Here is a 25,702-nt window from a genome sequence, read left to right as displayed (position 1 = left end):
ACTATGAATACAGTAAGCTAAAAAAATCTGTATTAGGCTTTCCCTGGGTGCTGTCTCAAGCTTTGTTGATAGATTTGGCTCTGAATAGCCATATTTTTTTGTGTGAGTCATGCCACAATGAACTTTGATCTGTTGCATTCTTCTTTGCCAAGAGACTCTGACATTTTACATCCTTCATCCTGTCACTTTCCTGATGAATGCATGGCATGGGATTTCCTGTGTGTCACTTTAATGCTACAAAATCTCCATCTGTCTCTTTTTATTTCTTCACAGTGGATTTTGCATTGAAGTTATGTGTGCGCTAACCGTACTTGTAGCCTCAAATGTGGGTATTCCAATAAGCTCCACTCATTGCAAGGTATTGGAGTTTGCAGTGGTCATACCAATTAAACACATTCAAAATCATTTAAGAACTTAATTAAATAGTACATTCTGATTTTTCCCCATTTTGCCTTCACTATGTAATATCTCGTGACGTACAATATATTACATTGCTTACAACATCAATAATCAAAACTCAAAATGTGGATTTTTTATTTACCTTCAAAAATGCTTTAAAAATTTGAGTAATAAGTTCTTCCAAATAATAGGAAAATGATTTTTAAAACAAATTATTAGATTATTCAGACCCTAGTTTATTATTTTTATTGCTTATTATTTTTGCAACTTGTGAATTACATTGTAGAATTTATTTTAATAGTCAATTAACGAGCAATAAACTTAACATTTTAGTATTCTTGCTTCCGCATATTAAATTTAATGTTTGGTTTGCATTAATATTCTTTTTGTCACAAATTTTTTTTTCATTATGGACACTTGTGGATTATAGAATGTAAAAGTTAGGGGGAGTACCACAAGTGCAGTGCAGTCTAAGTCACAACTTTTCTATTTGAAGGCAAATGGTGTTTAATTTCAAACCAATATAAGCCTAGCTGTTTGAAATTCTAGAAATTGTAACTTTTTAGTGATGAACTTAACTGCTTTTCTAATATGTATTATTATTAAAATAAATACATTAAATTCATATAATGTATAAAATTGCTTCTAAAAACCAGTATAACTGATGCCCTTTTAAAATTTGGAGAGAAAAAATGAATTCAAACACATAAATGGCATTTTTTTTTAAGTTCACTGTTTAAATAAAATGTGGTGCTGTTTACATTCTGTTTTTTACTAGAATTCCATGTTCTTTCTTTATAAATTCTTTTTAAAGGCAATGTCAACTATCCCACTGCATTAAACAGCAAAAGAAACTCCTGGGACATTTTTTCTCCCAAAGTATAAATTTACTGAAAAGCCATATGGGTACAGAAATAGAAAAACCAGTTCTGACGTTTTCGTGTACAAACAACAACGGAATTTTTTTTCTTTGCCCCCTGAACCTCCCAATCAGTTGCACTTTTTTATTTTACAATGGCCTCTCTGCCAGATGACGATCTTGAGGTCTCATGCTTCCAGAGAACTTGCATTTCGGAGTTCCCTCCCAAACCTTCCTTATATCCCAATGCCTTCCCTACCTCCTTCCATAACTGTTGTCTGGTTGTAAGCAGGGTCATAACAACCAGGCTAGAACTTCAGACTCATCTGTTACTTTTGCATGTTCCACTCCCCCTAGTTTTTTTCTTAATTTTGTTGAAAAGAAGAAAAAAGCTAGCAAAAAAGTGATGGAGATATTGATCAGCTGGAAATCGTAAAAAAACCCTAAAAGAATGAGCAAGGGATTAAGACAATAGAAAGTATCTGGTTAATAGTACTGATTATTTGATATAGTAGGATGAAGTGTAGATGTTTATATTCCAGTATGAAATGCATTGGAACAATTGACTTAAATACTGCAATTAGCAGTCACATGCTTGCAGATTTCAGGTCCAGATAAAAAACAACAACTGAACACTATTCATGTACTAGTAACAGAGCAAAAGAGCTTGGGAGCAAGATTTGGGACAATAGGAGATTTAATAACTATCCTCTCATTTAATAGTTGATCAGTTAGCAATTGAATTTTAGTTATGGGCACTATCATCTGTCATTCTTGAATGCTGAAGATTGTGTATAGGTTTCTACTGTGCCTGGCACCTACTCAGTGCTGCTAAAAATGTGCTACAACTACACTGCCAATGTATATTACATGAGGGAAATTCATTCTTGTGTACATGAGAAGAGTGTAACCATATTTTTTCTTTGAAATATGTGTTGATGCTTCATGGAATGCCATTCTAGATGGTGTCCTAATCCTTGCTGTTAATCATTCACCTAGCAATTAAGAGGGATTGAAAAGTCATAGAATCCAGATAAAAATGAGTAGAAGCAATTTATTAGCTTCTATACATATTTATTCTAAGGGTTTGCAGTGTTTTGAAGTTGATTCCCAAAATTACTTTAGAGCATTTAATCTACCATGTTTACACCTTTTTAAAGCAATCACATTTTTCTGGGGTCACAGAACAAATTCTTGGAATTTATTTGTTTGTTTGTTTGTTTGCAATCCATTTCCAAAATAATGGGGTTAGAATTGGTTGATCAGAAAGAGTCCTTTGACTAACTTTTAAGATACATTAAATGGATTATGTTGTTGTCAATAATTGGATAGAATTGAAAACTTTTAGAATATGACTTGATTTGCCAAGAAATGATAAGTGAAGTGGAATACATGTCTATAGAAATATGCCTTTGTATAAATTCATGTACCCATGAAACAGGTACTTATATGCAACAACAACCTAAATTCCTTTTCAGACATTTTTAGTAAAAATTACTCTATGTTGCAGAGCTTGAAAAGATCTTTGATTGGCAGCATTTATTAAAGTTGCTCCATATACAAATGAATAAGAAATTTAAATGTCAACAATTTTTACAGTTTTTAACTTTGGGCATCAGCTGACTGGCATTTATTTATAAACTGGGGTCCATAAATATGGTTGTTTAATGGTCACAGCACATTAACCTTTCTGATAATGTTGAGAAAGTGCAGGGTTGGGATGTCAATTATACCTAGGATTAAAATGTAACTTATTAAAGCGAACAGTTTTTCATCGCATCAGACATTAGACATACTTGTTGGTGATTACTCTGATAACTAACCCATCCCTTTCCCCAAATCACTGCTGTGTGCCATGTAACTCACAATGTAGTGTGATGATGGTGATCAATAAAGAATTCCTGGCTATTTAAACAAGCAAAATTTATTGACCCTTAGTCACATATGCATAATATATATATCTAAACATATTAAGATATATTTAATTCTAACTTTCTTCTCAAACTTCCAAGGTTGGTTCTGTGGTGGCTGTTGGTTGGATACGATCCAAGAAGGCTGTTGACTGGCACCTCTTCCGCAATATCTTTCTAGCTTGGTTTGTGACTGTTCCTGTAGCTGGCTTATTCAGTGCTGGCATTATGGCAATCTTAATGTATGGAATATTACCATATGTCTGATACTTCACTGTTCTTTCCAGAAAAAAGGGAGTATCTCTTTTAAGTAAAAGAAGTCTCACCCTCAATACAGAACTCCCTGATCAACCATACACTAAGAGATAGTCTGCAAGTCATCTAACATCTACTGTACATACTATGAGTATCTTTGGTGCCATTTCTTCTGTACAATATGTGTGTGTCTGTGTGTGTGTGTGTGTGTCTGTGTGTGTATATAGACACACACCCATATACATACACGCTTGTAGTTGATAATACTACCTTAAGTTATAAGTGAGATGAAAATAATTGCCTAGAACTTTATCTCTAGTAAGACTTGTATATAATGCATCATTTAGTGGTGATTTTTAAAACCCATTAGGGAAGCTGGGACATTTGTCAATATAATAATATATGATAAAGCAAAATATAAACTGAGTCAGATTCTTTTTTGAAAAAAAGTTTAATGATACTGAAACAAAATAGTACGAAAGTACATTGGTAAAATGTGGTTCATATCATATTGTTGTGTATAATACTGTATGCACATTGATTTTATAAATACTTTTAAAATGTAGCTTTTTAATGTTGCATTTCCCTTATATATTTTGGATAAGGAAGTTTAGACAGTACCAAAGAAGGGGAATAGCTTGACAGTATTCTACTGTTTGTCAGTATGTATATTTGTATTGCTCTCCTTCCCTAAATATTTTAATTAGCATTCTTTTCTACTCATCAAACACCAGCAATGCCAAGATAATATTAATATTTTCCTGTAAGTAGGAAAGCATTATATTGTTGCAGTCTGTATATTATCTATTACCCACTGCATTTATTTTTTTAGAAATCCAGTTCTCTGCTTTTGTATGAGTTCAAATTTCTTTTAAAAGATGTTTGCCATCACTTGTATGTGATTCTTATTCTGGTTCATTAAGAATGAACAAGTTCAGGAAAAGAAAGATGAAACTGAAGTTCTGCCTTGTTTCTATGATTACATCCAGTAAATCTCATCTATGCAGTGGAATTGAGCAATACTGGCAGTGTGCACATTAGTTGTGACATTTCAGTATCTAAAGAAAAAGGAATTACTCAAGTAAGAGATGTTTGGTTGTTAAAACTGGCACTGTGGAAAACTTTTAAAATCAAGAATCATTTGGAAGGATTAGTTCTGATATTAACAGTTGGTGAAGTGTAATCTGCTGCAGCATGGTTTTCGTCCTTTGATAACATCTCAATGTAGCAGTCATATCAGGCCAAACTAGGAAAGTCCACCCTATAGTTGCATGTACCCAGGTTAGTGCTGACATGGAAACATCCACAGCATGTTCACCAGAACACAAGATGACAACAAAGAGTGGAGAGATTGATAATGCTGCAGTTCCCGCATTGCTAAGATAATATAACAGGTTGTATAAGAAATCAGTTTTTACTTTTTGAAGAATTATCTTAGTTTGCCATCTTGTGTGTTTTATAAAATGAAGATATTAGTAGATAGATCTATCAACTAAGCTGCAAATTGATGTAATTCATTGTCTATGCATCTACTAAGGCATTTCCTGAGTAGCAGTTAAGAGACAATATTTAGTGTCCTTTTATTGCTATGGAACTCTGAAGCATTAGCATTTGAGAAGTTCTCTGACATTAATCACAATGTTTGTAACAACTCTTGTGTTTTTTTTCCCAGAAGACTGTCGTTTAAAACTTATTACTGTAATTGTATTTACTGGAAAGGATTTGAGGAAGCATTGTTTGAAGAATGTTGGGAGCCCAGAACTGTTGAAATGCTGCTAAAATTTTGATATATGAGCTTTCTTGGTACTCCATTGTCATTCTTTTTCCTTGGTCATTCACTCTAAATTTATAATAAAAGAATAAATTGCCTTCAGACTATTTATTAAGCCTTTTTTACTGTCACTGTTCTATGAGATTTTACTATTGACACCAATTCATTTAACACAAAATTCATTATCACAATTCGTTTAGCACAAAATTTTCCTTCTTATTTTGCATTTGTTATAATCCTTTTACTTATGCTCCCTCTATGTAAGATTGTTCAGTGTTTTGTAACAATGGAGGTGTGTGCACACACATTCACTTACATACCAAGTGACAAAATCTAAATAAAGCCCAGCTCTGTACAGCGCAAACAGAAGCTTCTATTTATTGCTCTCAGGACTGTTTGTTCCAGGATCCAGTTCCATTGGAATTATTAAAGCCTTCTTCCAATAGCAGTCTGGTTAAAAACTTTAAGAGTGAGTTTCTAAGACTGAAGAAAAAGTAAGATGTTTGCATATTGCTATCACAACAATATTTGGAAAAAGAAAAACTTGGTAGAGAAAAAAAAATCCACATTTTCAGAAAACGTGGGAGAAAAAAAATCCACATTTTCTTTTCAAGGCAGTGCCATTATAATGCTTAGACTTTTACATGTTCAATAATATTGACACCGCAAACCTCTGAACTTGAATGTACAATTTGTGACTCAAGTTATTAATGGCATAATCTGCATATTAACAAATATTTTTGTTAAACTTAATTAAGATTTGCTGTTGCAGTTGCAAACTAGTATCCGCTTAAAGAAAATAATTTATTTTGAATCTCAAAGAATAAAAATCAAAATGATAGGGTTTCCTTTTAAAATTCTAGTCCAAGTGTCTTTGGTCAGAAGCTGCCATCTAAGCAAAGGAGGAGTCCTGGTACATTTTAAGTTTAATAAAGATTCTTAGCTGAATTGATTACAAAAATTTATAAAAACACTACTCTACCTTCAGAGTTCGTTTTTAAATTAATTCTTGGATTAAATAAATTTTGACTGATTTTCAGCCTTATAAATTATAATAGTTTGTATAATTGACCTGCATAAATTAAACAGTTATCTATGTATAAGTGATCTGCCCTATAATATCATTGAAGGAAAACAGTGTTCCCTTTCCACCTTTCTAAAGTATTCTGTTAATAAAGGAGAAAGGGAAGTTTTTATTTATATAAGCCCCTCAATGTTGTTTTTTCTCCATAATTATATACTTGTAACTAGCAAGTATGCTAAGACTTTATTTTCTTGCACCCCACCCCCACCCCCCAATTTCTTTATTTTAATTTCTGGAATATTCTGTACATCCTCTAGGGTTGCAGCTTGTCAAGTCATTAAAAAATATGCACACACATCTGTTCATTAAGCATGAGGAAACTACTCTATTTTTAATTTCCAAAGTGATTGGCATTCTTCTACATAATATGACAGAATAATTTATATTTCTATGCCATCAAATCTGTACAGATTCTTAGCAACCATATGTAGGTAGTCCCTGATTTGCAACTGTAATTGAGTGCTCAATTACAATTGTAAATTGTGATAGTTGTTAAATGGGTCATCATTAAGTCAACACATTGTTTACTATGTGGCCAGTTTTCACCAAAAATCTTACAAATTGTCATGTCACTGCAGAATGCTGCAACTTGCACTAAATGCAAGCTGGTTGTCCAGCATCCAAAATGCAGTAATATAACTGAGGAGGGGCAGACACTGGAACTTAAAATTTGAGTGGTAAGTACCTTTTATGGAGTCTGCCATAATTTCAGATGATCACTAAGCAATAGTTCTAAGTCGACAACTATCTGTAGATAGATTTTTATCTCTGTTCTCAGTCAGGTCCTTCAATCTTCCAATAATGCACTCATTGTTCCTGTAATCAAGTTCACCCAGTTTATCTCTTTCCAACAAGGCAGATGGCTGTTTAAAAAATAAGAAGTATAAATAAAATAAAAGCATTATAAAAATAAAGCAAGCTTTATAATGCAGAGAGAACTAGTCTACACATAATGTGTCCAAAATACATACTTTGAGCTTGGTTATTTGTACCTAGAATGACAACTTTTGTGTTGATTTATTTTTCTAGTGTCTTTTCCAACCCTAAATTTAAAAAGCATCAATACTCTTTCTATATTGCCTTTCCGAAGCCCTAATATTTTTTGCATATGGTGTTACACAGAATACTGTTGCTTGCAATTTCCTGATTTTTAGAAAGAAATCATGCATCTAAATTTTTTTTCCAGGGCCTTCATGGCTGGTCTGCTAAGGACTAGTCTACAACAGTGGTCGCCAACCGGTGGGCCGTGGCCCACTGGTGGCCTATGAGAAAATGTTGGTAGTCTGCAGAGAAATGTCCCCCCAGAAGCAATTCAAGCTACGCGGGAACACAAGGCTGCTGGGGCAAAAGAGCGGAGATCAGGAAAAGCACAGGCAACAGAACGGCGTTTTTCAAAGATGGCAGCTTGCATCTTCTGTTGCCTATGCCTTCCCTGATCTCCGCTCTTTTGCTCCAGCAAGAGCTGTTTCTGCTCGCTTTCTTTTCCTGTGCCTTCCCCTATCTCCGCTCTTTCGTCCCAGTGAGAGTTATGTTTCTGCTCGCTTTTCCTGTGCCTTCCCCAGGCAGCAATGGCTGGGGCTGTGGAGGGGAAGCAGAGCAGAGCACCGGGAGGGACGAGAAAACTGATAATGATGCCCGATTCTGGACCTCTGAACTGGATGGTGAGCACAGACTTGCCCACTCCACCCCCTCCCACTAGTAGCAGCCAGTACTTTTCTTGCCCCGGACCATTCCTATAGCCCACAGCCATCGAGGAAGAACCCAAGCCAGGATAGGAGAGCTGGAAGATGCAGGACTGCCAGGCAAATGCAAGTAGCTCGGTGTTCCTTCACCTTCCAGACATCTCTATCGCTGTTTCAGCCTGCCTGTGCCGCCAGCCCCCTCTTGCTACAACGGCACCATTACCTCATCCTGGCCTGTGAGGGCTGCGCTGCTTTTGGTATGTTGCACCACCTGCAAATTTGCACATTACAGGTGCCAGCCCCTATGGCGGAAATTTCCAACCCCACCACAGCCAGTCCCATATTCCAGAACTGCATAGTCACAAGACTGGCCCTTTGGTCATCCTGGAGCAGTTCATCCATGGCAGACCGGTGCACAGGCCAGTCCTGTGATTACTGCAGCTCTAGAATTTGTCAGCAAGCCACCATCAATCAAAATTCATATTAGTGGTCCCCGGAGTTTGGTGGTCCCTGAGATCCAAAAGGTTGGCGACCCTGGCCTACAACGTAATTCTTATTGATTGCTGGTCCTAAAATGCAGAAGCTATCTAGGATTTCAGAATCTTCATTCACAGTTGCAAGATTGATAGCTGTGTTTATTATCATTAGTTTGATTATATTAAATCTTAGACTGTTTTTTTCCACTATACTTCTTAACATTCCCTATTAGAACTTGCAGATGATTTGCATTTTTACCTTAGTGTCTGATAAGATAGGACAGGTTATTAATGTGTTTTTTTTTAGATTACAAAAGAGTGTTTCTTCAATTTTAAAATTATACTCATCGTCCTATCCAGGTTCCCTCAGTATAATTCAACATATAGGTCAAATAAGGAAAGAGTGTATAATCTTATCTCCTTTGCCAACTCAGGCCAATTGTATGTCTCATTCAAATTATTTCCAGGCCTCTGTATAAGTGAGATGCTCCAGAATTTACATTCTAGAGCATTCTACAGTCTGTTATGATCAACATAATCGAAGGACTTTAATAAAATGTATTTCTTTATAGTATTCTAATATGACATTGGAAATATTAATTAGGCTAAATATACAGTTTTGTGATTTGATAAGTAAATTAAAACAGGTTATGTCTCGAGTAAATTATGGAGAGCCATGGAGATATTCACACAGACTGAGACACAGGCAGAGTTGTTTTTAATGTGTATGTACGACAACATATACACACATTTGGGATAGAGAAAAATAGATCACTCATTGAAATTGTTTTGAGTTGAACTGTGTAGAAACTGCCCAACAGATTTCTGATGCTCTAGAAACAATCTTAAGTCAGTCTATGTCTTCCTGGAAGTAATTTGACTCAATCAATTCCCTAATTTTGCTGAGAAAATTTTCCCCAATTGGGAAGGGAGATAGAAAAAAAAAAAGATGGAAATGCATTGCAAGAGAACAGTCAGTTTCCATTACATAACTCTGCATGTCCAAATCTCTTGGAGGTACAAAACAAAGTAGTAGTTAAAGGATTCACTTTATCCCCAAAACCCATTCAGACACAACCTATGTTTCCCAACCCACATCAAAATGAGCCAAGCAGACTTTGACTATAGCAGCTGCTTGCTCACATAGTTTCTTCATCCTTTTCAAAGCTTCCAATCACATTTTACTTCTGCTCTTCCTTCTTTTCTATAAGCTCTCTGGCTGGTGATAGACAATTGTCTAACCTAATTTTAGCAAATCTAAAACTTGTAATTAATCAGAAGTTACCTTGATTTAAGAATGGTTGAGCATCGATTCTGGCCTACTTCTCCCCATTTCATAAAAAAGGGTTTTAAAATAAAGTGGGGCTAATTTAGGCAGTTGTCCTTTCAACATGAATTAAAATTTGTTACGAATTTTCCTAGTATAAATGTAAATCAAAGTACAATGTTCAACTCTTGAACCTCTTGTTGATGAATGTAGACAATTATCATTTTCTAAATTTGATTTCAGGTCATGAACCAGGTACTATTAGCAATGTATCCAATCATACTACGGTAGTATTTCTCTTTAGCCTCCATGGCATTATGAAATAGTTTTATTCTTGTATTTAATGGGTTTTGTCACTATCCTAGCAATATATGTCAGGTGTCTCAATAGCTAGTAGTATATTTACTGAGCAAATAAAAAGAAGCCTTTCACCTTCAGGTCTGTTTATTAACCTGGACCCAGATTTAATCCTGTGCCAGGCTTCCAGTTTTATAGATTTTTCAAATGATCAAGTCTGTGGAAATACTTTCCCAACTTACGAAAGTAAGTTGAAAGGCACGTGATTTATCCAACATTAGTTTATTTCAACTTTGTGTATTGTCTGTTTTTCTCCATGTGTACAAAATAGTTCAGGCAATGTACATTTTTAAAAAATCACTCTCAAAATTGAAAAATTACAAATTAACCCCCATCAGTTTTTAAAAATAGTCTAGGTTAAATAGTAATTTAAAAAAAAAAACTGTAACAATTAAGGTCAGAGACACAGCAGGCTTTTCCAAGCAGAGCACTCTCAAATTAGTACAGTTGTTGCCACTTATTTCTTGTGGGCAAGGACATATGAATTTAGGTCTACATAGCTTGAATAATGACCAAATGCTTCTTTCCAACTGTTGCAATTATGCACTTGGAAATTTATAAAACACAAGCTGAGGGCAAAGTGAAAATCAAACAGGCTGGTCATATTCCATTTTTCTATGATGTTGAAATACATAGAGGGAGTTCCAAGAACGATAAAGGTTCAACAGAACATAAGGTAAACAACCAACTGCAAATGTCCTAATCTGTAAAGAGAATTTCATCCTTGCAATTTAATGTTAATAGGTGTGAGAACAAAAAACAGATAATCACCCAAATATCCAGATGTATGTATTGGTTTCCAGTTGAAAAGTCACTTACTGAAGTCTTTATATGCTGACCCCTTTCATCTCAATAAATTTTGCTAGAGACAACTAAAAATTGTATTGGGAAAAGAGTAATTTTCAATTCAGGCAACTGTAACACAATGTGAAAACTCTGACACAATGTGAGAACTCTGTAATAGCAGTTAATACTTTATATACACATTTCTCACTTGATTGGTGTACATAGATTGAAACTAATGTGTGAACTGACTACATCAGATGTCAAACTCATGGTGTCATGGTAGCATAACGTGACATATTGGGACTTTCCCCCCCTTGGCTAAACTGGTTGTGGCTGTGGCCAGCACATGATGCATCCAGCCCATGGACCTGGACTACATTGAAAAGTCTAACACACCAAGGTTCATTTAGTAACAGCCTTTTCAGCTTGTAGATGTTGTAGGTACTTAAAAGTTAGTGTGCTCTTGAATTTTCAATATTTCTGCATAAATATGATCTAAAACATAAAGACAACCCAATTAAACAATTAAAAAACATCAGACTTTTTTTTACTGAGGAAAATAATCCAAAGCTACATATTTGCGTATTGCAATGACCAGGTTTGTGTTGTGAACAAAATTTAGTAATGTTAGTTGTTTGTCACAATGCATTGTAGATTGACTAACTGCTTTACATTAGTTAAAGAAGCAGTCTCTACCCACAAACGTCTAGGTCTCAAGCAGCTTTCTTTCTTCCTGAGATTCAAACTATATCAGTCCCAAAATAGATTTACTATCAAGATAACTGCTGTCAGTGATGTCATGTACATTCTGCATCCTATGCTGTTCTTTTAATGCTTCAATACTTCAAACCTGTGTCCTTGTCAGATTCCTTCCCCTTCATTCTCTACTTCTACATTACTAAGTTTCCCTTTCCCAGATTAAGAGGAAAAGAAATACTTACAAACAGGGAGCTTATTGAGCAAACACTAGGGTGTTTGAAGGTATAAAATGGCAAAGAAACACAAACTACTTTGATTAAAAGTGATCATGAAGTTCAACAACAAATATAAACTCAAGCTTTTATTATGGAAAGAAACATGAATTTAAACTTCTAGCAGGTAGGATAAAATAGTTAATATTGAGCTTGAAATTTAATGAAAAATCATACTTCTTTGCTTCCTGGGAAGATTCTTTCTACCCTAAAGTCAACAGAATTAAGCCTTTATCTTTCTATTTCAAATGTGAGGGTGTAAAGTATAAGTAAACAAAACATCCCATTTTTCTTAATCATTATATGAAAAATGTACTGCAAAACAAATAAAAATGCTCTGACAATTTAATTTGAACTTTTTATATACAGCATTGCAAAAGGAAATATGTTTGTAACATTCTCCTCGAAGTTTAACAAAAAGAGCAATTCATATTTAAAGAAATAAACACATATTATTTTACATTGAGGTGAGCTATATTTATCTCATATAGGTGAATATGAGGTTCATAGTAAGCTTATAAATAAGCAGTGTGCTTCAGTTCTCAAAGCTAACACCACCTCTCATGGGCATAATCTGATTATCATCTGTGATCGACAATGTTATACTGATTACTGTAAATCCCTGTTTTTTAGACTTGGCAATTTTAAGATGTGTGAGGAATTCTGGGAGTTGAATACCACATACCTTAAAAGCTGCCAAGTTTGAAAAACATTGCTTTAGACAGATTTGTACCTGTTTTCTTGTCTATGATTCAGTCTACAAGCTCATGTTGTCCAGCTGCAGAAACAGATAGATAATTATAGCCTGATTGGACTTTTAACCTCTTGCCCATGTTGGGGATTTGATTAATGTGATCTGTCTTTGCACCTGGCAAAACCTTAGCTGTCTCACTGAGAGCATATAAATCACAGTTAATCTCAGAGTCATAGCTGGGTTTTGCTTAGATTTCAGGCTGGTTTGTTGCTTTAATGTACATAATGCCACACTTTTGCAGAGTGAATCAGAAATCTGGTTTTAAAGGCATAAACTCTTAAGTCACACAAACAGTTGACTTGTATAAAGCAACCCAGTGCCATGTAAAAGTAGCTGTAGAAAGAAAGGATTCTGCTCAAATAGACAGATCAATGTTTCTAAATAATGCCATAGTCATCAAACTGACAGTCCTGCAATGATGTTTAGTCCTGTAATGGGGCATGTACAAGAACCATTTTGGTATATATGAAATTAATAACAAAGATCCAGCTAACTCAAAGCTTAACATTAGCAAATGCCTGTTCTAAAAATAAAGCAACTGTCCAGGAACTTAAATATCACAGACATACTCTCTGCTTATATCAACTTTATGGAATTGTGAAATCACTGTGTTTATTTATTTAAATGCCCTAAATTTAAACAAATTTACATAATTTCTAATGTCATATTTGTTTAGATTGTGTGAAATGAAATACACAGAGAGATTTGTAATGGATATAACGGATATTAGTCCCACAGAGAGACATAAATGATTTATGAATGTACTATACCAGTGATGGCTAACCTATGACACGCGTGTCACTCGTGACATGCCGAGGCACTTTGACTGACACGCCTGTTGGTGTGGGGAAAACCTGCACATTTAGTGGCTGCCTGTGCTCTGCTCCAATCCCTGCTCCCTGCTTGTTGCGTGGAGGCGTGGTGTCACCGCTGCCGCAAGATCTTTGCAGCAGAGAATCAGTTTTAACCGCCATAAACTGAGGTTTGTCAGTTTCATTACCTCAGGAACGCTACAGGAGGAAAGGAGATCCATGAGGTTCACAGCCCTTTAAGGTGGCCTTCTGATCCCCACATCCTGCACCTGCAGCCCTGAGACCAGGGAGACGAGTTTCACAGCCCTGTGTGATCACCCCAGCCCAGTCCGTCATAAACCAAATTATTGATATTTCTTGAAGTGACACACGACCCAAGGAAGGCTACACTTTTCCCCGATTTTCGACACACCAAGCTGAAAAGGTTAGCCATCACTGTACTATACGGTATAATATGTTTACACGGAAACATGTTGGAAGTAAAGGACTAATTTTCTCTGAAGAGAAAACAAAGCAAAATTGAATATCCAGATACAAACTGAGCACTTTCAAAATAGCAAGGAATTTGGATTAATTGACAGTTCTTAACCCTAACTACAAGTAGTCCTCAAGTTACAACCATTTGTCTATTGTTTAGGTATAGTGGCATTGAACAAGGGGGACTGCATGGTCCATGCAGTCACATAATTGCAATCTGGGTGCTTAATGCCCAATATCAACAAACTGCAGCCCTGTCATTGTGATTTGTGATATTCCCTTTCAGCTTCTTGCAAGTAGAAGCAATGAGGCAAGTAGAGCAAGTAGAGCAAAGACATTCAGAATTCACACAACCTTGCTTAATGTCCCATGTGACCATGTTTCCTTATGATAACTGGAATTGCTGGAACTGTTATCACCAAGTAGCAGGATCACATGATGAGGTGCTTAATGACTATATCATTGTCAGGCACAACCAGATCCACATGTGTAGAGTTTAAGTGAACTATTTTATTGTGTTTTGCCTATAATTCAGAAATCTCCCAATTGCTTACCTTCCCTTGGGAACAGATAGATAAGATTCCATGAAGTTTTGGGATGGGGAGGAATCAGTTCTGGATCTTTTATGAGTGCGCAACGATTCAAGACTAATTGTTCACTTGATTCCTCTTCCCTGCCAAGCAGAGGAATTCCAACAATCACTTAGTCCCGATTGCTATTACAACCTGAGGACAATCTGTGAACTTTATTATGATCTATATACCACTAAAACTGCCAGGTCATATTTTTAACTGAGCAAAACGCTACATCATAGAGCAAACATTTTTAAACGAAGTACTTCAAATAGATTGACTTAGATTCTGTCCAAAATCCAGGATTCATGAGCCCTGAGAGAATACAATTTTGGCAAGAATTTCTCATTGCTAGTGGTAGCCTTTCCTGCCTCAGTGTTAGCTAGGATATGCTGCTAATGCCGGGGTATGGAAGGTTAGCAACTAGAAAACCAAGAATCAGCATCTCAGAAAAAAAATGGCAACTTGTCAAACTCTGCCACCTGGCCCAGCAATGGAGCAGCCTATCCTCCAGTACTCCAACCTTCAGGGCTCTGGCTTCAAAAGGTATATGTGGGATCAGTGAATGGGGATGGGAGATGGAGAAGGAGGCCCGAGAGGCTGTAGGGACCCCCAAGGGACCGGAAGCAGAGTATGGGATATTTTTGGGAGTGGGGGAGAGGCAGGAGGCAGATGGCCTGCACTAGGGTCTGCCTCACCCTGAGACACCCCATATTATACTTACCGGTAACTTCATTTAACAAGTGCATTGGGGAGAGCAGGAATCGGAGTTCATTAAATGAGGTAGTTCACTGAATGCTCTCCTGACTTTCAGCTGGGCGGGCTCCATTATGGACATAACTCGAGAATTACCTACATTCCAATGAATCAGGCAGCCACCTTGAAACGTTCCCTTGTTTGACAAGACTTTCAAAAACATGGAGCCTCTTTTGTACATAACAATTCTTCCACATCTGTGTCAAGGTCACTTTTGTAGTCTCTTCACTGCCAGTAGGACATGTGTAAGTGTCCATGTTATAATTAAAAAAAAAAAAAAAAAAGTTACACCCAGTCCTGTTTCCCGAATGTAGCAAATTACACACCAGAAGGAGAATCACAATCAGTTCCTCCGTTAATTAAAACAATCATAAACTGCTCCCCCTGCTGGCTCACTAGGGTCAGCATTCAAAACTAAGAGTCCTAGCCTTGCCTCATTATTAAGAATTCTGTTTCTATGTGGGAACATGTAGGATGGTGAACTTTCACTCTCCCTTTTTAGGAAGGAACTCCTCCTGCCCTTGTGAATAAAGTCATTCAGGGAGACATTTGTTTTGATGGGTCAACATCTAACCAGGGTAACTCCAGAATTCTGCGGAACATAGAGAAGCAGCACAACACTACCCCTTCTTTGTTCTCCCACACACTCTGCTAAAAGTAACCCACAGCTAAGGACTCTGCATTCTTTCCGGCTTCTTAGGCAGCAGTCCATTAATGCCCAGTTTTAGCTTAGGTTTTTTCCCCTAAGTCTTTACTTAAATGCTTTTTTTCTTAGAGGTAACCATCCCTCATCTGTCACCCCACTCCTTATATGGTCACAGTTCATTTCCCACTGTTGGCTTCTGAGAATTTAAAAATACGCCTTTGCAGATTTTTATTGCACATGGTGTGCACTGTTGCTGAGTATGATAATACCCGAAGAAGGGACTATATTGCCTCTAAGCAAAGGAAGCATTGGCCTCATGCCCTGTATTTGTTGTGATATCAACATCTCTAGAGGAAGAAACAAGGGTGTCCATTGGATGACTCAACTGAAGCAATTTCCCTTAGCAAGCAATGGAGGTAATCCTTGCATGCTTTGTGCCTGGTGAGGGCTTACACCAAGGGTGGTCTTTTGTGTTGTTAAATATCAATGTAAACCAATACAGGGCTGAGTTCTTTGCATGAGGTAACTTGGTGAGACAATCTTCATCATCTGAAATCTGGACATGATAAAAATACAATCAAATAATACAGCTAAAAGGCAAGTGTTCCTGACTTTAATTAAGCAAAGATGTAAAACTTCATGGTGAACAGTTTCCCTCAAGTGTTAGTCTGCAATATTATGTTGATCCCATTTTTATCTGAGATCTCCTGCACATAAACATGCACTCCTTCTCTGTAGTTATTATTTCATCTGAACTCATGCACGTGTGTCTGCATGATTTGGTTTCACACAAAGAAAAAGTGAGGGAGGTAAGGGGGAAGTGATGCAGACTTGCTAGATGTTATTGCTATGCTGTATTACAGTAAAAGTAGCACTGACTTGTTTGGCACTGGTTTCCTAGATTCATCAATCTTGGCCTGACACATGGCCGCTTCAAAGTCTGTCCCTGGCTACTAGTGTTTGGGTATGATCTCTGTCTCCCCTATGACTATGAAGATACATAAAAGTATAACTAGGTGAGGAATATCCTTGAAGCTCTCCAAAACATGCCTTGCCCTTTTAAAATGTTTTGCATTTAATATTTCAATATGCTGTTTGTACCACTTTAGATCTAGACTTTTATCCACACCAGTCATAATTTGTATTCTGTCATCATATGGTAAACAGTTGTATATGATCCAGCTCACTATTGTGATCATCAAAACAACTAATGTTCAATTTATTAGGAAGCCCTAGACCAGTGATGGCTAACCTATGACACGTGTGTCACTCGTGACACGCCGAGGCACTTTGACTGACACCCTGTTGGTGTGGGGAAAACCTGCACATTTAGAGGCTGCCTGTGCTCTGCTCCAATCCCTGCTCCCTGCTTGTTGCGTGGAGGTGTGGTGTCACCACTGCCACAAGATCTTTGCAGCAGAGAACCAGTTTTAACCGCCATAAACTGAGGTTTGTCAGTTTCATTACCTCAGGAACGCTACAGGAGGAAAGGAGATCCATGAGGTTCATAGCCCTGTAAGGTGGCCTTCCGATCCCCACATCCTGCACCTGCAGCCCTGAGACCAGGGAGACGAGTTTCACAGCCCTGTGTGATCACCCCAGCCCAGTCCGTCATAAACCAAATTATTGATATTTCTTGAAGTGACACACGACCCGAGGAAGGCTACACTTTTTCCCGATTTTTGACACACCAAGCTGAAAAGGTTAGCCATCACTGCCCTAGACCAACACTGGAAATATATATCAGAGGCATCCAAGAGAAGATTAAAATAATAAAGATGGCATGTGCTACTATGTGATCACCGTCCCCCCCTTTTTACAGCACTTTTTAAAATACACTTTGGTCACGCTTTTTTCAATCATATTTCCTTTAGAATAAGAGGGCAATTGGTATTTACTATTTATGCTTAATTTCTAGAAAAAATACAGTGTGGGAGAAAGATCCCATGTCTTTATATGCAGAAGGTCTAGCAGGTGAATGGAGAAGCTTCTGAATCTCTAACTGCAACTTACTATATATGGGTTAATGCTGCACCTAGTCATCTAATGGCATCAGCTGAAATACTTCATGATATATTGCAGCTTTGAATCTAGTGGAGGTGGTATGATGATTATTACTACACATAACAATGTGAAATCACATCTGCCCGTTCTTAAGCTGGTGTTGTCCTTCATACATATTGAATTTTTCCTAGGAGTTTGGAAATTGTAGGAAGGAGCCTGGTAGCATAGTAGTTAGAATGCACTATTGCAAGCAAACTCTACCCACAGCCTGCAGTTCGATCCTGACTGGCTCAAGGTTGACTCAGCCTCCCCTCCTTCTAAGATTGGTAAAATGAGTATTCAGATTGATGGGGGGGGGGCAATATGCTGACATTGTAAACTGCTCAAGTGTTGAAAGCCCCGTGGACCGATATATAAGTGTTATTGCTATTGCTGTGTTATAATAGTCCAGTATATATGCAGATCAAAGTAGTGTGTTCTTTGTAATTGACAAGTGGAAATTTTGTCAATGTGCATACTTTTTGAAACTGCACCCAGTGTGCCAGTTTGATGTTATCTAACTAGAACCATCATAGCCAGTTATGCCATAATCTTTTAATTTTGATTTTCAGATTATGATATTTTGTGATTTTTTTCCAATTCTTTGTCTTCTGTTTTACTATCTCCTAGTATTGCCATGTCAATTATCTACACTTTTATCTTTTCAACCACAGTTAAATCTGGTGAGATTAGCCAAGACTTTATCAGTTTGTATTTGGAATATATTTTAATATTTTAATAATAATAATAATAATAATAATAATAATAATAATAATAATAATAATAATAATAATAATAATAATAATAATAATAATAATAATAATAATAATATTTTAATTTCTTTCTTTTTTACTGTTTTCACAGTATCCCATAAATTTTTCATTACTGACATGTGGCTATTTTTACAAATGTTCTGGTAAATTATTTTGGCAAGCTGTGTTATGTCATTATTTATAATTAGTTGTTGATCTTCTTGCATGAACTAAATGTGTAATCTACTGCTTCTTCGGTCTCTTTGCATAATACACATTTTTTGAGATTTTTAATTCTGGCCTTGATTGCATTAGTTTGAATAGCTTGCTCTTAAGTAGTCAAAATCAAGCCTTCCATTTAATGTTCCAGTCATAAGCCTTTGCAGGTTTTATCTTTAACTTATTTCCTATCAATCTTTTGTAGAAATTGACCATGTAATGTTCTTTTTTGTTTGCATTCTGTTCATGTTTTTATTATTTCAATATTCATCTTTTGTTTCCTGTACAATTAGTAAATTTTTCATTTAATTTTTTAACTTGCATCAATGTCTATTCTTGGGTGTCTTTTACATAATCAACAAACATATGGTTTTCTTCAACAGTTTATTTGATTTAAATTGAATCTCTGTCTCTATTTCTGTGGAACAAGTGTAATCTATCAATATAAGTACAGGGATGTAATGCTGAGTGGGTAGTCATTAGCTTTCTTTCTTTCTTTTTTTCTTTTTGGTCAAAACTGTCCAATTCAGCTTGTGTCCAGTTAATAACTCCAGTAGTAAATCATATCACAGGTATGACAAAGGTATTGATGGCTTTGATAACTATTCAATCTTGTCTTTGTCTTCTTATTCCTTGGACATATTCTTCACTAATTAACTTTTGCATGCTTGATGTTATTTAACTGTAAAATGCCCAGATACTGTACCTGTAGGCTCGTAGGCTTCATCTTGGTGGCTCCCAATGATTTGTCCATTCACTATTTTTGAATACTGTTTGAATTTTGTGACTGTTTGTGATTTTACCCTGATTTACTGCTACTGTAGCACATTTCCCTAGATCAGTGGTGGCTAACCTTTTTGGGCTCCTGTGCTGAAAATTGTGCAGGCTCTCAATGCTTGTGCGCTCACATGCCACCACCAGAAGGCAATGCGTGTGGCCCCCCCACACCTCCTGCATCTCTGTGCATGCATGCACATCTTCTGCACACTCCCACACCCCGCACATGCACACCAGATACCTGACAATCAGCTGGCAGGTGGGCAGTGGGGCTCTTCCAGGCGATCTCTCGAATGCTGGTAAAAGTGGCTCTGCATGCCACTTTCTGCACGTGTGCCATAGGCTCGCCATCACGGCCCTAGTTCAAATCCCATTTGCTACAGTATATCTATGCTAAAATTCTTATCATATTTCTCAATGTCTGGATTTGGATTTCTGATTTTCCATTAAGCTTCAGGTTATCCATATAATGTGAGATTTTATTAGCATTTTTTTTTTTTTTGCTATTTGGCAATCAAGATTTTATTCAAAATCACTATGAAGTAGAATTATAGCAATGACAAATAATAAGGGTGATAATGAATTATCCAGAAAAAAATATTTATCCTAATGTTGACAAGCCATTTTTTTTTCATTTGCAGCCACCCATTCTTCCACTGCTTATTTCAAGTTATAGAAAAGAAATGAGAGATTCCTTTGGTCTGGTTTAGAGGCATATTTGTTTGAAGAAATCCGCTACTATACCTACTAAATGGAGAGCCTTTTTTACTCAAAAACATATTTTCTCAGAAGTAATCTGTTATAATATCAAGTCTATTTTAAATGTATACAAAGTTTGTTTGTTAACTTCATATGCAAAAGTTTGTTTGTTAACCATCATAGAGCTTTGTGAAACTCAGAATTATTCAACAATATTGTGGATCACATTGGAACATTATGGAAATACTAGTTCTACCATTTCATATGTTACTACTGTACTGGGAAAGCTAATTATAGAAAAATGACTTTGTCATTAGTAAAGTGTGAATCATGTATTTAAAGTGCAAATGGAATACTTTTACAAGTTAGTTTTATAAAGTTCATTTAGTAATGTACTGTTAATGAGTGACTATATGTTTGTGAATGCAGTACTGTCCTATTTTTGCTCCCAGGTACTTTTTCTTGAATGGAATTTTAAACTGAAATCATCATCATCCCCCCTCCTCTTCCACATCCTCCTTCCCCTTAGCTTTTCCCCATAGATGCAGCATCTGCTTTTTGGATTAATGATTGTTTCATACAATCAAACATAGCAACTGGATTCAACTGGGTGGTTTTCATGTATCCTTCAATTGTGTCCTGTCACCTTTGCTTTAGTGTTACCTGCAGATATTTGCCATTGATGTTAAACTGGTAGGTGATACTGGCAATGATGGAAGTGTTGCTCATAGAAAGTATCCATATCACCATTTCCCCCATATTTGCTCTGTTATTGGTACACTGCCCATCTGTTGCCAGACTGCTCATTACTCACATGGGCATGAACAGAAACATTTAATGACTGATGGACATGAATATCTCCATGGCATATAAAGGCACACAGTAGCCTTTTGGTGGTGTGAGAAAATCATGTGAACTAAATTAAGTTTATAGAGAGAGATATAAAGATTTTGACGTTAACTATGTTTATTAAAAACAATTTAAACAAATATATTATGGGCATTTTCAGTGCAAAAGTAGACTAAGGAGAGTTTGCCAGAATAGTAGTCATGTTTGGGATAGATGAACAGAATGAAGCTTGTGATCGCCTAGTGCAATTTTGCCAGGAAAATCATCTCAGCATAATGAATGTGGTTTATTCAATGAAAGTGGCATTTATACATATGGACAGCACCAAATGGACAACATCGAAATCAGATAGACTTCATATTGCCAATAACTGTGGAAAGGTTCAGTTGCATCTGTTCAGTAACGTCCTCGCACTGATTGTAGCACAAAATGATTGTAGAACAAAACATCTCGAAAAAAGAAATAGAATAGGCCATAAAGAAATTGCCGAACTGGAAAGGTCCAGGAACTGATGGAATATCTCAGGAATTACTAAGACTTGCCTCTTCTGAGCTGCTGTCCTTCATTTTCTATGTACATTTCTTGAATGATAGCCATGTCTATGTTACTATTCAATAAAGCTTGGAAACATATTGGCTCTTGGATCTGCTAAATCCTGATTTGGCAAATTCAAATGATATTCCCAATCTCTCTTGTCATTTGGGTCTGAAAAGGTCCATTTTTGTTTTCATTTTTGTTGCGATGTATTTTGAAAGCCAGGAAAGTCTACAGAGTAGTCTGGTTGCCAGCAGTTGCTAGTTCGTTTAGTTCATGCTATCGCACTGTCCAGGGTGCGCCACAAGCAACCTAGAAACTAAGGAGAAATTTCCAACAGTGAGAAAAATTAACCAGTGGAATGGCTTGCCTTCAGAAGTTATGGATTCTCCATCATTGGAGGCTTTTAAGAAGAGGCTGGACAACCACTTGTCTAGAATAGGATAAGATTTCCTGCTTGAGCAGGGGCTGGACTCGAAAACCTCCAAGGACCCTTTCAATATTATTCTGCTATTGTAAAATATCTTAAAGTAATTTGCTTCAGTGTGCTCCTATGCAATTCTTTTGCTGAATACTAGGGGCCAGACCTGTGCAACATGATCCCTTTTTATCTTAAATTCTCATTGCTAACCTTTCTTTTTCTTTTTATCTTTTCCAGTACTGCAAAAACCTTGGAATATTAGCACACAGATTATAGCTGGAAAAAGCAAAGCCAGCACAAAGGCTTTTTACATCTCCAATACATAATTCAAACAACATGCATTGTATCTTTCTTCTGGATTGGTGTAGGTCACAAATAAGGTTAGCTTTTAGTTTTCACAGAAATCTTCAGCCACAATGTTCAATAAAAATCACAAAAGTGGAGTGAACACAGGGAAAAAACCAATACACTGTTTTGGTAGCACACAGAAAATCTTTTTGCAAAATGTTAGAGTTGTAAAAGGGAAATCACAAGTCTTTAATACAGCTGAAATTTCTTTAGCACTTACCAAGTGAAATGATGAAGTGTCATGCAGATTTAATTGGATTAGATCTTGGGTTTTTTATGTTTCTAAATAAAGAAATAAAAACATCAACTTTGATTAACACCTGTTGTTTAAGTGTTAGAAGCATCCTGTCATAAGCCTATTTTTTCTACTATTGTTGCCCTCTTTTTCCTCTCTTAAGAACAAGTCTGTTTTGCACACAACTGTTTTGTGATATTTTTATTGGCCTCTGCTGCTATGGCCGCTTTTAGATGTAGCATTATTATTATTATTATTATTATTATTATTATTATTATTATTATTATTATTATTATTATTATATTTATTAAAATATACATCCATATTGTGTGTGGACAATGTTGATTCTGGGTATTATTCATACTAATCCAAATTACAATAACAATATTGATAACCAGGGGTGGGATTCTACCAGTTCACACCTATTCGCTAGAACCGGTTGTTAACATTCTAAGCAGTTCGCAGAACTGATTGTTAGAAGAAATTACTGGCCTAATCCTGTAAGGAAGGCAGGAAGGAAACATTCTGGTGTTGCTTACAGAAACTGCCTCTCTGTTAACCCTTATTACATTCTTGGCAGGGCTAGACTTCCTGTCTCAGGAACTTCTCTGGAGTTATTTTTCCCCTCCTTTGCTGGTACTTTGCTTGTGTGGAGTGATCCTTTACAGTTACAATGGCACTGAAAAAAGTGACTTATAATTATTTTTCACACTTACGACTGATGCAGCATCCCCACAGTCATGAGAGGCCAGGCAAGGAGGTGTGTGCCTCGATGTGAGTGATATTGAGTTGGCCACAGCCAGCCAATAACATGACCACCAAGCCATGCCCACCCAGTCACATGATCACCAAGCCACGCCCACCACCTATGCCATGCCCACAGAACTGGTTGCTAAAATTTTTGAATCCCACCCCTGTTGATAACCTTTATCACATTTAGCAAACTTAGGTGATCCTCATATTATTTAAACAATAAAAAAACCCTAACATCTGTAAACCTCTAATCTTTCTATTATGTTCTAATATTTCCCCCATCTAATTTTTTTCTGCCTCTATCTGCTTATAACAAGCTATCTTAATGTTTAAAAGGATTTTTTTTCTATCCATCATCTCTTGTCTTAATCAGTGCTTCAATTTTTATCCATTTTTTTATTCACCTCCCACACTCCTCATCTTTGTCTTTGTCTCTTTTTTTCTTATTTAATCTAAGCATTTCTCCCAGTACAAACTTATGCTGGCAATTCTCCCAGATGTCTGTCCATGTCTCAATCTCCTTATCAAAGATATCTTCCTGTCTATACAATTGTTGATTTACCTGCTTTATTCTCTTTGATCTTTCTTCTTTTATCAGCTGGTTTGTCAGTCCTATTTTTTTTTTTTTGCTCCAGTGCTTGATTTATTTGTTGATGTCACCTCATTGACTTTTCTTTCCACTCCTTTTGCTTGCCATTTGTCTGGTCTTCCTCTTCATTGAGCTTTTGCTTCATTTGCTGGTTTTTCTGATCTATGTTTTTTCCCTGTTTGTAGTCAGTTTGCTGGCTTAAGTAGTCCGTTTCATCCAATCTTTCTGTTGTTTCCACCAGTTCATGGGCAGTTTGGTCTTTATTCATTGTTCTTTGCAGGATGTTTCCCCTTTTCTTGTCTATACCATCCATTAATATTTTAATACTTTGGAACAACAAAGTCATCTCATTAAAAAGTCCTCTCATTTCCACAACTGTTTCTTCAACTCCAATCATGATAGTGATATAAATATATTAAACAGTAAAAGTCTCAATATATTTCAAGAAGAGTTCAAAATTATAGGTTTCCAGTCATTAATAGATGGGACTTTCCTCTCAAATTTCCATGCTGTCTTTTTTCCAGCAGATATTAATTTCAGTCAAAAGCCAATTATTTCAAAGCAAAATCATTTATTTAGACAGGCTAATTCTAACATTTACTCCATATTCTAGTAGTCTAAACTATTTTCCAAATTCTTTGAATCTGCTCTGTAGTTTTGGTCTTTTATTCTGGTTTTCCAAAGCTTCTTTTATAAAATGTCCTTCTCCTCTCCACCTCTGGTAAGTGTAAGACAATAAACAGTTAAAGGTCACACCCTCCACTGGATATCAGATATTCCTTTCCTCCTCTGTAAAATTCCAGGAATCTAGGAGTCACTTTTCCTTTCATCAATAGATGACACTCTCGACTTACTTTTCAACATAGATCTCAGAAGTGCTTATTTTTGCAGCTTAAACAATTGTCTTTTTAGACTCTCTTCTCACAGATTTTTTATTTTCCTTGGGGTTAATTTTTTAAGTAGAAAAAGAATCATCTCACCCAGAAACAATCATTGTTCATTCTCTTTGCTCCTGCACTTTCTTAGGTGCTTTGGCTGTCCCCAGCTTCATGGCAGCCATCTTGACTGCCTCCACTCCTTGTCTTCAGATGAGGGGGATTTTCCAAGTCAAGGAGGAGAGATGCAAATCTCCTCAACCTGCAATGTTTCCCGCTTTACTTCACCACCCCTACAGGGTGGCTATGGCTCCTTTTGGAACCCTCCGAGGGGGGAGCTTGGAATGGGGCTGCAGAATTCATGGTTTTTGCCTCCGACACCACCGGAAGCACAACCAGTTGTTTCCTTTTAGATGTAGCTTTAAGTACATTCAGAATAATAGATAATTGTTATATATGACTGGGCTATCAATATACATAATAATACAATAATAATAAGCTGAATGACTTTGGGCAAGTCACTGTCTCTCAGACCAACTGACTTCACAAGGATGTTGTTGTGGTGAAATAGGAGGAAGAAGTACTAGGTGTGTTCACCATTTTATTACTTATAAAGTAATAAAGGGAAGAGATAAAACAAACACAGTAGTAGTGAAAACTTTATTCCAATAAATTTTTAGATTCCTTCAAGTGTGCTCCTGTTCTTAAAGTACTGAGCTCAGTAAACTTGCTTGGGCCTCCAGGTGTTTTGGTGGTTTCTAAATTCTTATGGTC

At 36.4% G+C, this 25,702-nt stretch overlaps 1 protein-coding gene across 18 annotated transcripts in view; it reads left to right on the top strand.

Moving 5' to 3' along the window:
- The window catches only part of SLC20A2 (solute carrier family 20 member 2), a 94,874-nt gene extending 89,573 nt beyond the window's left edge, over positions 1-5,301 (top strand). For 12 of the 18 annotated variants that reach the window (XM_087945795.1, XM_087945808.1, XM_087945794.1 and 9 more), the window contains one exon: positions 3,271-5,301. In XM_087945795.1, coding sequence (XP_087801921.1) covers positions 3,271-3,435 — 165 coding nt within the window. In that variant the 3' untranslated portion in view covers positions 3,436-5,301. Of the gene's footprint in view, positions 1-273; positions 359-3,270 lie in introns of all 18 variants that reach the window. The other 6 variants (XR_015745704.1, XM_087945804.1, XM_087945810.1 and 3 more) reach the window with 2 other exon arrangements.
- Positions 5,302-25,702: the final 20,401 nt, after the last annotated feature.

The sequence above is a fragment of the Notechis scutatus genome, chromosome Z, assembly GCF_049901735.1.
Source record: "Notechis scutatus isolate UNSWTSFEM ecotype Mainland chromosome Z, rNotScu1.2, whole genome shotgun sequence".
Classification (NCBI taxonomy): domain Eukaryota; kingdom Metazoa; phylum Chordata; class Lepidosauria; order Squamata; family Elapidae; genus Notechis; species Notechis scutatus.
The sequence above is the reverse complement of the archived record's forward strand: the minus strand, read 5'-3'. Positions and strand labels throughout refer to the sequence as shown.